The following is a 13,264-nucleotide window of genomic DNA, read 5'->3' on the forward strand; positions in this document are numbered from 1 at the left end:
ATATTGTGAGAGGTGATCTAAAAGAGTGATTTAAAGGGTATAACAGGAGCACCTAATTAAGTAGTTGGGGAAGGGTTCTCATAGGAGGTGACAACTAGCTGAGACACAGAAGAGTATGGGGCCAGACATCCATCTGCAGAGAAGGAGCTTGGTCTTCATAGCAAAGCACCTGAAAGAGGGGCCCAAAAGCTGGTCCCTGAGTCTGCCCTGAAATTCTGGGGATATGTTGGGAGCCCCCAGACTTGACTTATCTAGGTTCTGATGTGTAGATCAGGGGTCAGTAAACCACAAGCTGCATTCAAATATGGCCTGACACCTGTTTTGGCAAATAAAGTTTTACAGCCTTGCCTATTTGTTTGTCTGTTGTCAATAGCTGAGGGGAATAGTGGTGACAGAGGCTGTATGACCTCAAAGCCAAAGTAGTCACTATCTGGCCCATGGAAGAAGAAAAAGTGTGCTGACCTTTGTTCTGGATTCACTCATTAGGCTAGTGGGAAGCATGGGGTCTGGACCAGGGGACCAGCTCTCAGCCAGTGGAGCCTGAGAATTGGGGGACTCCAAAGACAATGACAAGGGAACAGACATAGCAAGGTAGCTGGCAATAGGATCTAACTCCAGGCTGTGTGGTTCCCGAGGCTGCACTTGTACCCACCAAGCCGGACCGCTGGTACAAGATCAGCCTGAGAGGGGGCAGAGGGGTCTGTCCCCCAGAGTCAGCCAGATGCCACCAGGCAGGGGTTCCCAGAGACACAGGGACATAGGATCTTTCATGAGGTGGTCATATCCTCACCCATCATAGGGCCAGGTGGACAGACAGAAGGCTTCCCAGCAAGATAGCCAAAGACTGACCATCCTTCTCGTCACCTCTGAGCTTCTGCAACACCCTTCTTCCCTCATTGTCCCACATTACTGCACTGTCCTTCTTCCACTTATCCATTGAAAGAGAGATTCTCAAACTTAAATGTGCACACCCATCACCTGGGAACCTTGTTAAATCACAGATGGTTCTGGGCTTCAGCAGGTCTGGAGTGAGGTTCTGATTCTGCAAGATCAGACATGGGAGTGAACAGATGACTGGATGCCCTTCCTTGGTTCTTAGCAGGTGTGGGTACATCCACTTCACGGGGTCCCCTTGCGAGTGACCTATATCCAGGCCATCAAGACAGAATATAGCAACATGGATGTAAAGTCTGTATCCATAGCCTTTTACATTATCCATTTGTGGATACGCAACATGTTTTCATAACCTTTTTCTCCCTCTAATTTAAACACATCATATGCTCAGTACCAAAAAAATTGGAAAAGACAGAAAACCACAATAAAATGAGTAGTTTCTACATTCTGTGTCTTTTCCACTTGGAACTATAATATGAGCATTTCCCTGAATCAATAGATATCTTTTGCCAGGATTATTTCTTTTTTAATTTTTAATTTTGGAATGATTTTCAACTCAGAGCAAAGTTGCAAAAATAGTGCAGAGTTCCCATGTACCCGTCGCCTAGCTTCCCCTAATGTTACATTTAATATAATCATAGTTCAGTTAGCAAAGCCAAGAAATTAAGATCAATTCCCGTACTAGTAGCTAAACTGCAGACCTTGTCACATTTTGCCCGTTGTCCCACAGATGTCTTTTTCCTGATCTAAGGACCAAATCTAAGATTCCACATTGCATTAGTCACGTCTCCCTAGTCTTGGCTTAGATGGTAAAGAATCTGCCTGCAATGCAGGAGACCCAGGTTCAGTCCCTGAGTCAGTAAGATCCCCTGAAGAGGGAATGGCTACTCACTACTGAAGAATTCCATGGACAGAGGAGTGTGGCAGGCTACGGTCCATGGGGTTGCAAAGAGTCGGACATGACTGAGGAACTTTCACTCACCTTCTTCTCTAATCTAACAATTCCTTGGTCTTTTCTTGGTTTTTCATGAATGTCATGCTTTTGAAGAATCCTGGATAGTTATTTTGTAGAATGTTCCTCAGTTTGGATTTGTCTCTTGTTTTCTCATGATTCAACTGAGGTTGTAAGTTTTTGACCAGAATACACAAGAGTGATACTGTGTTTCTCTCAGTGCATCATATCAAAGATTTAGGCTTCAGTGATTTATTACTGGGGATGTTAACCTTAATTAACCTTGGTTAAGGCAATATGTGCTGGATTTCTTCACTGCAAAGTCACTCATTTTCAGGATGGTATTTGACTGGCTATATGGCTTTGCATTATTGATCTCTATCATAACCAGACCCTCTTTGTACACATTTACTTTGTCACCTGTTTTTTTTGTTGTTGTTCTGTTACAAAGAATGCTGCAATGGCCTTTCCTACTGACATATCTATTAACCCAAATCCCTGATTTATTAGGATAAACTCCTAGTAGAATTGCTGGAACAAAAATTATTCACTTTTTAAAAAATATTTATTTATGTATTTATTTATTTGGCTGCATGGGGTCTTAGTTGGGATCTTCGGTCTTCACTGTGGCATGAGGAATCTTTAGTTTTGAACTCTTGGTTGTGACATGTGGGATCACCCTGACCAGGTATCAAACCAGGGCCCCCTGCATTGGGAGTGTGGGATCTTAACCACTGGACCACCAGGGAAGTCCCTATTCATATTTTTAAGGCTATGAATGCTTGGGGCAGGGCTATTTGTTTCTGTTTGTTTGTTTCAGTTGGCTTTATTGAGGTGTAGAACATTGTATATCTGTACAACAAAACACATAGATTTGAAGCACACATTTCAGTGAGTTTTAGCAAATGTATGCACACGAATAACCACCACCCCATCACTATATACAATATAAAATTTTATGTAGACAATCTGAAATTTCTTTCATTCCTCCAAATTCCCTGATGCCCCCTTACAGTCCGTCCTCCCCCATCTCACCCCAGGCAACCACTGATCTTGTTTCCGTCATTGCAGTTTACCGTGGCCTATTTTAGAACTTCATGTAAATCACAGTGACACAATATGTACTGTTTTGTATCTGTCTCCTTTGATTGGCTAGAGTGTGTGAGACTCATCCAGGCTATTGTGTATCACAAACATTTGTTCCTTTTTTATTGCTGAGTAATATCCTATTGTATAAATATACCACAGTTTGTTTATCCATTCTTCCGTGGATGGACGTTTGGGCTGTTTCCAGTTTGGGGATATTATGAATAAAGCTGCTATGAACATTTGCCTGTAAATGGATATATATTTTCCTTTCTCTTGGGCACACACCTGGGAGTGGAATTGCTTGATCCCAAAGAAGTTTCTGTTTAACTTCATTGAACACAGCAGGGTAGGTTATTTTCATGGCCATTTTATAGTGCAGGCCCCAGAAAGCTGAGGGACTTGAATAAAAGCCAAGACAGGAAGAGAAAGAGAACCCTAGATACTTTTCCTGTTTTTATCCTTTAATCTTCAGAGCCACCCAGAAGGTAGCAGTTGCAATTCCCATTCTGTAGATAATGACAGTGAGGCTCATGGACATGTAGCAAGTTAAGGTTCTGAGTCCCCCCAACCTGAGACCCCACCCCTGAGTCCATGTTCTTTCCCCACATACGATCCTGCCTCCTTGGAGTCAGTAGGCAGGGGAGCTGGGCCATCTTCTCCCCTCCTCTTTCTTTCTCTGCCTATCCTTCTCTGCATCCCATGGTCCACCCTGCCCCTTCCACTGAGGGCAGTCGCCCGTGAAGCTGGGGCCAGCCCCCTAGAGATGAGCGTGATCTGTGTGCAGGGCCAGTGACTGTTGCCCCATGATTGGCTTGGAGCCCTCAAAGCCACAGCAGGCACCAGGGAGTGACCCACACTCCAACCTTCTACCAAAGGTGTCCAGTTTCTGCCTCCCTGAAAGGCGATCCTCAGAGCGTTGATCTCCTGGGCTGGTGGGCAGCGGGTGAGGGCAGCAGGCAGGGGCCTTGTCTCCCCGGCCACATCGCAGGCCCATTAGGAGCAGGCCTGAGTGCTTTCCAGAGCTGATTAATGGGCTGGCTGTGACCTGGAATGTCATTACTCCCCGGGCTGGAGGCCCCCCAGCTAGGTCCTTTGGGTCTTTACTGCTGATAGTAATTGATGCTTTCTGTGTGGTTGCAGGGAAAGTTCTATCTGGTCATTGAGGAGCTGAGCCAGCTGTTCCGATCCCTCGTTCCCATCCAGCTGTGGTATAAATACATCATGGGTGATGATTCCTCCAACAGCTACTTCCTGGGAGGAGTCCTGATCGTCCTCTACAGCCTCTGCAAGGTGAGGTGGCCTGGGGGCTAGAGGGCTGGCCTAAGGATGACCCATTCACCAGCTGGACCTGGCAGATGGTGGCAGGGGGGCAAGTGAGGAACCTGGATAAACACCCTAATCTCTTTCTGTTTAACTGAAAAACTAAATTCACACAGTACGAAATTATTGTATCATTTTATAGTGAACAGTTCAGTGTCACTTAGAAGATTCTCACTGTTGTGTCACCACCAGCTCTGTCTAGTTCCAGGGTATTTCCATCAGCCCACAAAGAAAGGTGGCTCAGTGGTAAAGAACCTGCCTGCCAATGCAGGAGACACAGGTTCGATCCCTGGGTTGGGAAGGTCCCCTGGAGAAGGAAATGGCAATCTTCTCCAGTATTCTTGTCTGGGAAATCCCATGGACAGAGGAGCCTGGTGGATCACAGTCCATGAAGTCACAAAGAATTGAACATGACTTAGCAACTAAACAATAACAGCAGCAACTTATGAAGCATCACTCTTCATTCTTCTATCAGCCACTGGCCACCACAGGTCTTCTTTCTGAAGACTCTCTGGATTTACCTTTTCTGGGCATTTTCATGTAAATGGAATCATACACTCTGTGATCTTTGGTGTCTGGCTTCTTTCACTTAGAGTCATTTCTGAGGTTCCTCCACATTATACCATATGTCAGTACTCTCCTGCATTTATGGCTACAGCCATCCTAATTTCTTACCCATAAAACTCACTATATGCCATCCTTTCTCATTGTCTTCTTCACAACAACCCCTCCAGATGCATTCCATTATCATGTCAATATTATGGGAAAGGGTACAGAGGTCCAGAGAGAAGTAACTTGTCCAGCATCGCTCAGCTGGAGATCACAGAACGAGCATCAAACCCAGGCAGGCTGCCTCCAGAGTCTGGAGATCTCAACCCCCCAACAGCACAACCATGGAATTTGTTTTCTGTCCCTCTTAAATTGCACACCCTCAACTCTGCAAGTCAGTATAGAGTGCGTCTCTTTTCATCATTAGTGCAGAGTCAGATTCCCCCACCCCCAACAATAAGCACATCCTCCTCTTTCTTTTTCCATATCTATTTCTGGCTTTAGAGAATCCTGGAAGAATCATGTGTTCCCTTTCCTTAAAGCAGAACTAGCCAGGCAGTCCATGTAGAGTCAACCACTGGGGGCCGATTGTGATCTGCTGGCCGTGGCTGACAGGAGTGCTAGATGGAGAAGGATGATCACAGCCTGGCTCAGAAGAAGAGTGATGAGATCGATTAGCAATGCCTGCCCTGGGTTTGTGGTGGGGGAAAAGGCAGTAGGCATGCCATATGTTCGCCATCCTGGCCCCACTGGCAGAGGAGACTGCTGATGGGTAGCAAGACAAAAGCTAAGCAAAACTGGTGGGAATGGGGAGTTTCAAATGGGAGGATGTACCCTGCAAATGTTCAGAGTCAAAGACGAGGCCCATTGTGAGAAAGATCCTGAACCGTCCTTGGATAGTTTGTAGCCATCCCCTCACTCTCCTTTCAGTCCTTCGACATCTGTGGCCGCGTGGGTGGAGTCAGGAAGGCCCTGAAGCTTCTCTGCACCTCTCAGGTGAGTTGGCTTCTGATGGGCCTCACCGAGCTCATAGGAACCGGAAACTGGGATGAGACCACACTGTGCTTCTGAGGGTACCTCTCCAGCGAGGGGCCACAGCTGTGTTTGTGTCTTTCTCCCTCCCTTCTGTCAAGCAGAATTACGGAGTCCGGGCCACGGGGCAGCAGTGCACAGAAGCTGGTGACATCTGTGCCATCTGCCAGGCTGAGTTCCGAGAGCCTCTGGTCCTCATGTGCCAGGTGAGCAGGGCCGGGCGGGACCATGGGGCATGGGGCCACAGGGCCCTGTCCCATACAGGAGTCCCAGGTGCTTGTCCTCTGGCCAAACCTCGGGGCTCTGGGCTGGGTCTCTGGGAACAGTGTGGTGAAGCCTGGAGTCTGTCAGACCCAAGTATAAAACTCAGTTCTGCCTCTTCCCAGCTGGCTTCCCTGGGGCAGGTTACTTCACCACTCCGAGCCTTGGTTTCATCAGTAAAATGTAGAAAATGCACATTTGGTATGGTACAGTGTCAGAATGTTCTGCATGTGAATCTCAGCAGGTGTGTGGATCCCAAGTGGCTCAGTCCATTTCCCCAAACCTTGGTTGTTTTCATTTGTAAAATGGGTATCATAATAATGCCTACTTTATTTAATCATAAGAGCTATTCTTATGATAAAATGAAATCATCCCTGGAAAGAGCTAAATTTGAAATATTCAGCCCTAAAACTTTATACTATTACAGTTATTAGCATCATTATAATTATTACTACCACTTGTTTTCATTATTAGTTGTGGGTGACCAACTCATAGTACCGGTCAGTTACTTTTAGCTGCCTAAACTTATCCCTTCTCCTCCTCCCCCAACCATTCCCCCTACCCACCCCCCTTCCTGACATGGGGGCAGGCTAAGATGTCAATTCAACAAATGTGTATGAGTCAAAGCATCCTATCAGACACCTGGGGAGGGGGCAGGGGACACACAGGCCCTGTCCCCTTCTCTAGAAGCACACAGTCTCCCTGGGGAAACAGACACATACATAAATAACTATGAAACAAGGCAGGCAGTGATAAGTGCTGTGTAAGAGAGATTCATGCAGCATCCCAGGGGACGGGGCCAGAGCGCGATGAGTTGAAGGTTGAGAAGGCTTTGGGGGAGGCGTAGCCTGCAGACTGGAAGGAATGGGAGAGCATACGGCTCTGCCCCTACCCCCTCGCCCCCACCACCCAGGGGTAGGAGGACAAGAGGTGGGGGCCTTTTTTGGCATCAGCAAATTTTTTTTTGTTTTCACTGAGGATATTTAGGAGGTTCATTTTTAATTTTTAATTGTATTTATTTTTTTTAATTGAGAATAAATTTGTATGACTCAAAACATTCAAAAAGGAGATGAAGAAGTCATGACAATTAAACGCAGTGTGGGACCTGATACAGAGAGAGGACAGGAGAGAAAAACTAGTGTCATAAAATCCGAAGAGAGGCTGGAGTTTAGTCCATGGTCATGCCTCTGTGTGGGTTTCTTTCTTGACTTTGACAAATGGATCATGGTGATGCAAGAGGATGATACTGGGGGAGACTGAAACTAGGGGAAAGGTATCCAAAACTTTCTGTACTGCCTTTGCAGACTTCCCTGGTAGCTCAGCTACTACCTGCAATGCAGGAGAACCTGGTTTGATTCCTGGGTCAGGAAGATGCCCTGGAAAATGGATAGGCTACCCACTCCAGTATTCTTGGGCTTCCCTGGTGGCTCAGTCAGTAAAGAATCCACCTGCAATGCAGGAGACATGGGTTTGATCCCTGGGTTGGGAAGATCACCTGGAGGAGGGCATGGCAACCCACTCCAATATTCTTGCCTGGAGAATCCCCAAACAGAGGCACCTGATGGGCTGCAGTCCATGGGGTCACAAAGAGTTGGACATGACTGAGTGACTAAGCACAGCACAGTACAAGATTATTTCAAAATAAAAAGTTCATTAAAAAGATATTTTAAAGATACAAAAAGGGAAGTGATGACAGGGCTCTTTCACTTATCCCTAGCTCCCTAGGCCCCTAAACCCCCACACGGGCAACCATTGTTGCCGGTTCTCTTTATATCTTTCCAGAGATGCTCTGAAAAGTTTAAATACACAACACACACCATGAGCATATCATTTCCAAAAAGACCTACCTTGTGGCCCATTCTGTCCCAGCTGCATTCTGCATCATTTCTTTTTGACTTGAAACTCTGCCTGAAGAGATTGCTTCTTATTTGCATAACATCCCATTTTATGGATTGACCATACTTTGTTCATCCATCCTCCCATTGATGGGCTTTTAGTGGTTCATAATCTTCTGTTATGACAAATATGGTTATCAGGAGGGATCAGGGATAGGGAGATCTGTAGCACCTACCTGGACTCACTGTGTTGATTAAATGAGTTAATTCAGGTGATGCATCTAGAACTACACCTGGCACACGGTCAGGGCTCCATAAACATTAGCTCTCATTGGCAAATATTCCATTTCACATGCGTGCAAGCTCTTAGTAGGATACATTCCTAGTAGTGGAATTACTGGGTCAGAGGGTATGCAGTCTGACAGATACTGCTAAATCGCCTTCCATAAGGAGTGTATCTGTTTGCGCTTCCAGTGAGGAGTGTGACGTGCCCTCTTGCTTCCCCCGCCTCACCAACACACCACATTATCAAGCCTTTCCTGAGCCTCGCCAATCTGACAGGTGACAAACGCTATCTTGGTGCAGTTTTCATTTGCATTTGTCTAATTATGAGAGCAGATGAGCATCTTCTCATATGTTTCAGAGCCATCTGTATTTCCTTCTCGGTAGCAGTGATTATTTGAAGATGATGTCAAGGTGGAAGTTTTTCTTCTTCCTTGATGGCAGTCTCTCCAAGCCTTAGTCTGTGTGTCTCTCTCCCATTCTTCTCCCAGTACCACTATGTGTTCCCATTACTGGATTAGAATTGGTGGGAGGGGTTGGACAAGACACCACCATCCCAGAGCTAGGAGCAGTGGCCACACTCAGTACTGGTTGAAGCGCACATACCTGGCCAGGCCCAGCACACACCTTGGTCTTGCTGTGCTCCTGTGAGCTGGGCTTAGAAGGACAAGGACAAAGATGCCTTCCACAGGGAAAAGGGCCTCAGCAATTCCTAAATGCACCGAATGGATGAGCAAATGGATGAATGAGTCAAGTGTTATATCCTCATTAAAGGCTTCCCTGATTCTGTTTCCCCAGACTAGTCAGTGCCCCTAGGCATGCAGCCTCCAGATCCTGTGTTTTTCCTTCATAGCACTTATCCCAGTTGTCAGCTAGATGGCTAATTGGGCAACTGGTAGGTAAGGTCTGTCTCCTCTTTGCCAGATTGTAAGCCACTTGGGAGTGGTGACCATGTCTGTCTTAGTAGTGTAACCACAGTACTGACTCAGTAAACATTGGCTAGAGGGAAGGAATGGGATGGTTGGAGAGATGGATGGATGGATGGGTGGATGGGACAGATAAGATGGATAGAGCATCTCCTGAGGGCAGGGTGGCCTGCCCCCCACCCCAGGATATCTCTCCCAAGTCCACACTCCAGGAGACATAGCCAGGGAACTGTTAACCATCCAGCCCCGCCTGCAATCCTCTACCGACCACAAACTGACCTGATGCTACAAATCCCAGCCTGGAAGGACCCCTCTGCCCCCTTCCTCTGTAGACACCCCTTTGTTTCTCTAGATGTAGGAGGCAGTCCTAGGTCATGAACTCCTCTAGCCCGGCCCCTGGGGTTCTATGTGCTTTGAATCTCTTAATTTAGCACCAGCTTCTGTCCTGTCTGATTCTCTGAGAAGGAGACCGTGAGCTCCTGGAGGCCAGGGACCAGGTTTTCATCATCCTGGTATTTCTAGAATCTTCTACCTAACCCTCCTGGGAAGGCATTCATTTGTCAGAGTGCAGGCCAGAGCTAGGCAGTGGGGCTACAGCAGAAGCAGTCACTGCCCTTGTGGAGCTGCTGGGCCCGCTGAACCCTGGGTCCTGCCCTTCAGACCATGGTGAGAATTTGGGCATGACCTTCAAGGCTCTGCATGGCCTCCTCACCTCCTCTCCCCCACTCCCCTACACCCTGTAGCCACTTTGAGCATCTCAAGATTTCAAACACTTTCCCATCTCAGGAGGTTTGCATAGCTGTTCCCTTCAGCTTGGAATGCTCTAGCCCCACCCCTTCTCTTCCCCCAGTTAACCCCTAAACATCCTTCAGACTTCAACACAAGCATCACCCCACCTCCAGGAAGCATCCCTTGACTACTCGGGGCAGAAATCGTCTGTCTTGTTCACTACTGGGTCTCAGCTCCTAGGACTGAGGCGGGCATGGGGCGGATGCTGGGGGAAGCGACCCCAGTGGTCCTGATTGCTGTCCCCCGCAGCATGTGTTCTGTGAGGAGTGCCTCTGCCTCTGGCTGGACCGTGAGCGCACCTGCCCACTCTGCCGCTCAGTTGCTGTGGATACCCTGCGCTGCTGGAAGGACGGGGCCACTTCGGCACACTTCCAGGTGTACTAAGGCTGAAGACTGTGGCCCCAGGGCTCCCAGGCACACCAGGGAGATGACGGAGGGTCAGCGCTGTCAGGACCACCTCTGGGAGCTTCCTGGGAAACAGCCCTCAGGCTGCGACTGTCCTCCCTCCTCCTCTCTCCATGCAGCCGCTGTCCCCCCCCCCCCCGCCCCGCCCTCACCTTCCTCTCTTGTTCTGTTTATGGCTTGCGCATCCTTCACCTCCACATGGGGATGCCTTCTCGCTCACACTTGGTCTCTGCCGAGGTCGGTCTCCCTCCTCCCTCCGAGTCAAAGAACTGATAATGGACCAGGTTCTACCTGTTGGTGATCATAACCCGTGTTGACCTGACACCTGATGCTGCAAACTGGAGAGAGGCCTTTCTATGCTGCCTCCCCGCCAGGGGCCCAGGTCTGCAGAAGAGAATCACTGTGAAGTACTTTTCAAATGCAAATGCTGGGCCCCACCTCATACCTGCAGGAACTTCGTGTATCAGAACCCTCGAGTGAGCCAGGCACAGTCTCGAACTTTCGGCCCAGACGACCTCCTGTAATGCTCACAACCTTCCCGTGGTGGAGGTACTGTCGTTGTCTCTTCTGTTTCACAGATGAGGAAACTGAGCTCAGAGCTCCATGTGAAAAGTTTCCCAGGTCACCCGGCGAGCAGTGATGGACCAAGCTTCCAACCCCGGCCTGTCTGGCTTTGGAGCCTGCCTCTTAACCACACACTGACGTGCTGCTCAGACACTGCAGGCGTGGGGCTCCACAGTCATGTTTTTTTTTTCCCCAAAGCACAAGAGGTGATTCTGACGTCATCAGTGACTCAAGTATGTAGTGTGTTTCATTTGGACTGCGTTGAGGATGCTAATAGCGAATGCCAGCTCCGGGAATCTAGTCGTGATTGGGTTCACGGAAAAATCTGGTCCTTAAAGTTGCTGTTTAGCTAGACTCCCACCAGGATGCTCAGTTGTGATTGGGTATCTTCCAGGTGGTGCAGTGGTAAATAATCCATCTGCCAATGCAGGAGACATGGGTTCAATGCCTGGGTGGGGAAGATCCCCTGGAGTAGGAAATGGCAACCCCCTCCAGTATTCTTGCCTGGGAAATCCCATGGACGGAGGAGCCTGGTGGGTTACAGTCCATGGGGTCGCAAAAGAGTCAGACACAACTGATGGAGCACAACACATGGCACATCAAGAAAGGCCGGTTCTGGGGACTCCCCAGCGGCAGAGGTTAAGACTGTGCCCCAGTGCAGGGGGCCTGGGCACTAAGATCCCACATGCCATGGGACGTGACCCAAAAGTGAAAAAATAGAAAGGCCGGCTCTGGTCCAGACGCAGGTGTTACTGGGTGTCCCCTCCCGTCTTTATTTCTCTTCCCCTTTTGTCCTGTCCCTCATTTAAGTCTCAGGCTTGTCAACAGCTCCTGTGGCCATTGCCTTCTCCCCTGGTAGCCTTGAGAGCAAAAGGCAAGATCCTTGTTATGGGTTTTTTTTTCCACAAGCCAGTATGCTGGCAGAGAGCACTGCAGCAATCGGTGTTTCCTGGAATGTCTCTACCAGAGCTCCTAATCTCTGTAACACAAGCTCTCCACCACGAGACCCTCCCTGCTCTGAAATCTGGGAGGAGAAGGCACAAGTGGTCCCTTGGAAGCCCCTGGAATCTTGCCTGGCCTACCCACCCTCCGAACGCCATTCCCTCACTGTCAACCTCAGCCACAGGCTAGTGCCAACAGCATTACAGGGAGAGCAGTCTGGGTGGCTACTGAGCAGATGAGCAAGAAAGCCCAAGAGAAATGGTGGGAGCCTTGCTGCTACCTCACCCTCAGCCAGGATTCTCATGTCCATCCCATCCCCAAGAGATTCAGGACATTCACCCCTTTTGTGCTATCAAGTCAGGACTTTTCCTTTGCCTGACATCCCTGGCTCTTTCCTGGTACCCAGCAAGACATCCCTTCCAGGGCAGCGTGGCATCTTTCAAGCTCTGTTACTATGGCAATAGCCATGATGTTAACAATCCCACTTGCAGGGATAATCAAGTCAGAAGGGGAAGTGGGGCCAGGCGGATTTGGCTGCTCTGCCCCCTCCCCCCTTTCCCCCGCCCCCACCCCGCTGCCTTGAGGAAGAACTGAAGGGACACACCAGGAGCTTCTACAGCCGATTTTTATCAGAAGGATCATCCTGCCTGCAGATGCCATCAAAGAAGCATGAGAAAATGCCACTGAAGAAGACTTATTAATGTGCCAGCATGTGATGGAGCAGACAGAGCAGTCTGCTGGGAGTCAGGCCTGGAATTCTGATTTCAGACTCTGCATGGCTTTGGGAAGTCACTTTACCTCCCTGTAGCCATCTCCAGGGTGACAAAGCCTAGTGCATTATCTATGGGAACCAGGAAAACCAGCAATGTAGATTACTGATGAATACCCCAACCATTTTGTCAATTACACTCATGCCACCAAAAAAAAAATATTGAACATTCTGCAAATAATGAGCCGTGTCTCAGACACTATAAAGTGTGTCACATGCGGGGGACACTCGGAGGGGGAGTAGTTTAGATTTTATTTATTCATCCCACCCTCTGGCGGAAAGTCACGTTCTGGAGGTTTCCTTTTGGGTGGGAGGATTTAGCTTCTGCTCAAGGGGGAGAAACTGGCCAGGGGCAGAGGTTTCCAGACATCAAGCTGCATGTTTTCCCTAACACGAGATTTTAGTAAAAGCAGCCAAGAGTCACAGTTGGAAAGGAAGAACAATGCCACTGTCTTTTATCCACCTTGGCTCTTCAAACTCATTTGTTAGAGGCAGGGTTAATTGAGTGTCAGGTGGGAGAGTCCTGCTCTTAATATTTTATGATTCACTGGCTAAAGTTCCACGGAGTCCTTGGAAATGGCTCTCCTAATGTAAAAGATCTTGAGTGTAATAAATATGAAATGAAAAAGGAAAAAAAAAAAAAACAAAACAAGCT

General features: G+C 48.3%; 1 protein-coding gene across 1 annotated transcript in view; it reads left to right on the forward strand.

Annotated features, from left to right (window-relative positions):
* Window positions 1–11,126, forward strand: part of RNFT2 (ring finger protein, transmembrane 2) — a 61,378-nt gene extending 50,252 nt beyond the window's left edge. The window contains exons 8-11 of the mRNA XM_081539703.1: window positions 4,076–4,225; window positions 5,735–5,800; window positions 5,941–6,042; window positions 10,179–11,126. Coding sequence (XP_081395829.1) covers window positions 4,076–4,225; window positions 5,735–5,800; window positions 5,941–6,042; window positions 10,179–10,313 — 453 coding nt within the window. The 3' untranslated portion in view covers window positions 10,314–11,126. The remainder of the gene's footprint in view (window positions 1–4,075; window positions 4,226–5,734; window positions 5,801–5,940; window positions 6,043–10,178) is intronic.
* The last annotated feature ends 2,138 nt before the right edge of the window (window positions 11,127–13,264 follow it).

This window comes from Giraffa tippelskirchi, chromosome 11 (genome assembly GCF_054371585.1).
Source record: "Giraffa tippelskirchi isolate mGirTip1 chromosome 11, T2T-mGirTip1v1.2.pri, whole genome shotgun sequence".
Classification (NCBI taxonomy): Eukaryota; Metazoa; Chordata; class Mammalia; order Artiodactyla; family Giraffidae; genus Giraffa; species Giraffa tippelskirchi.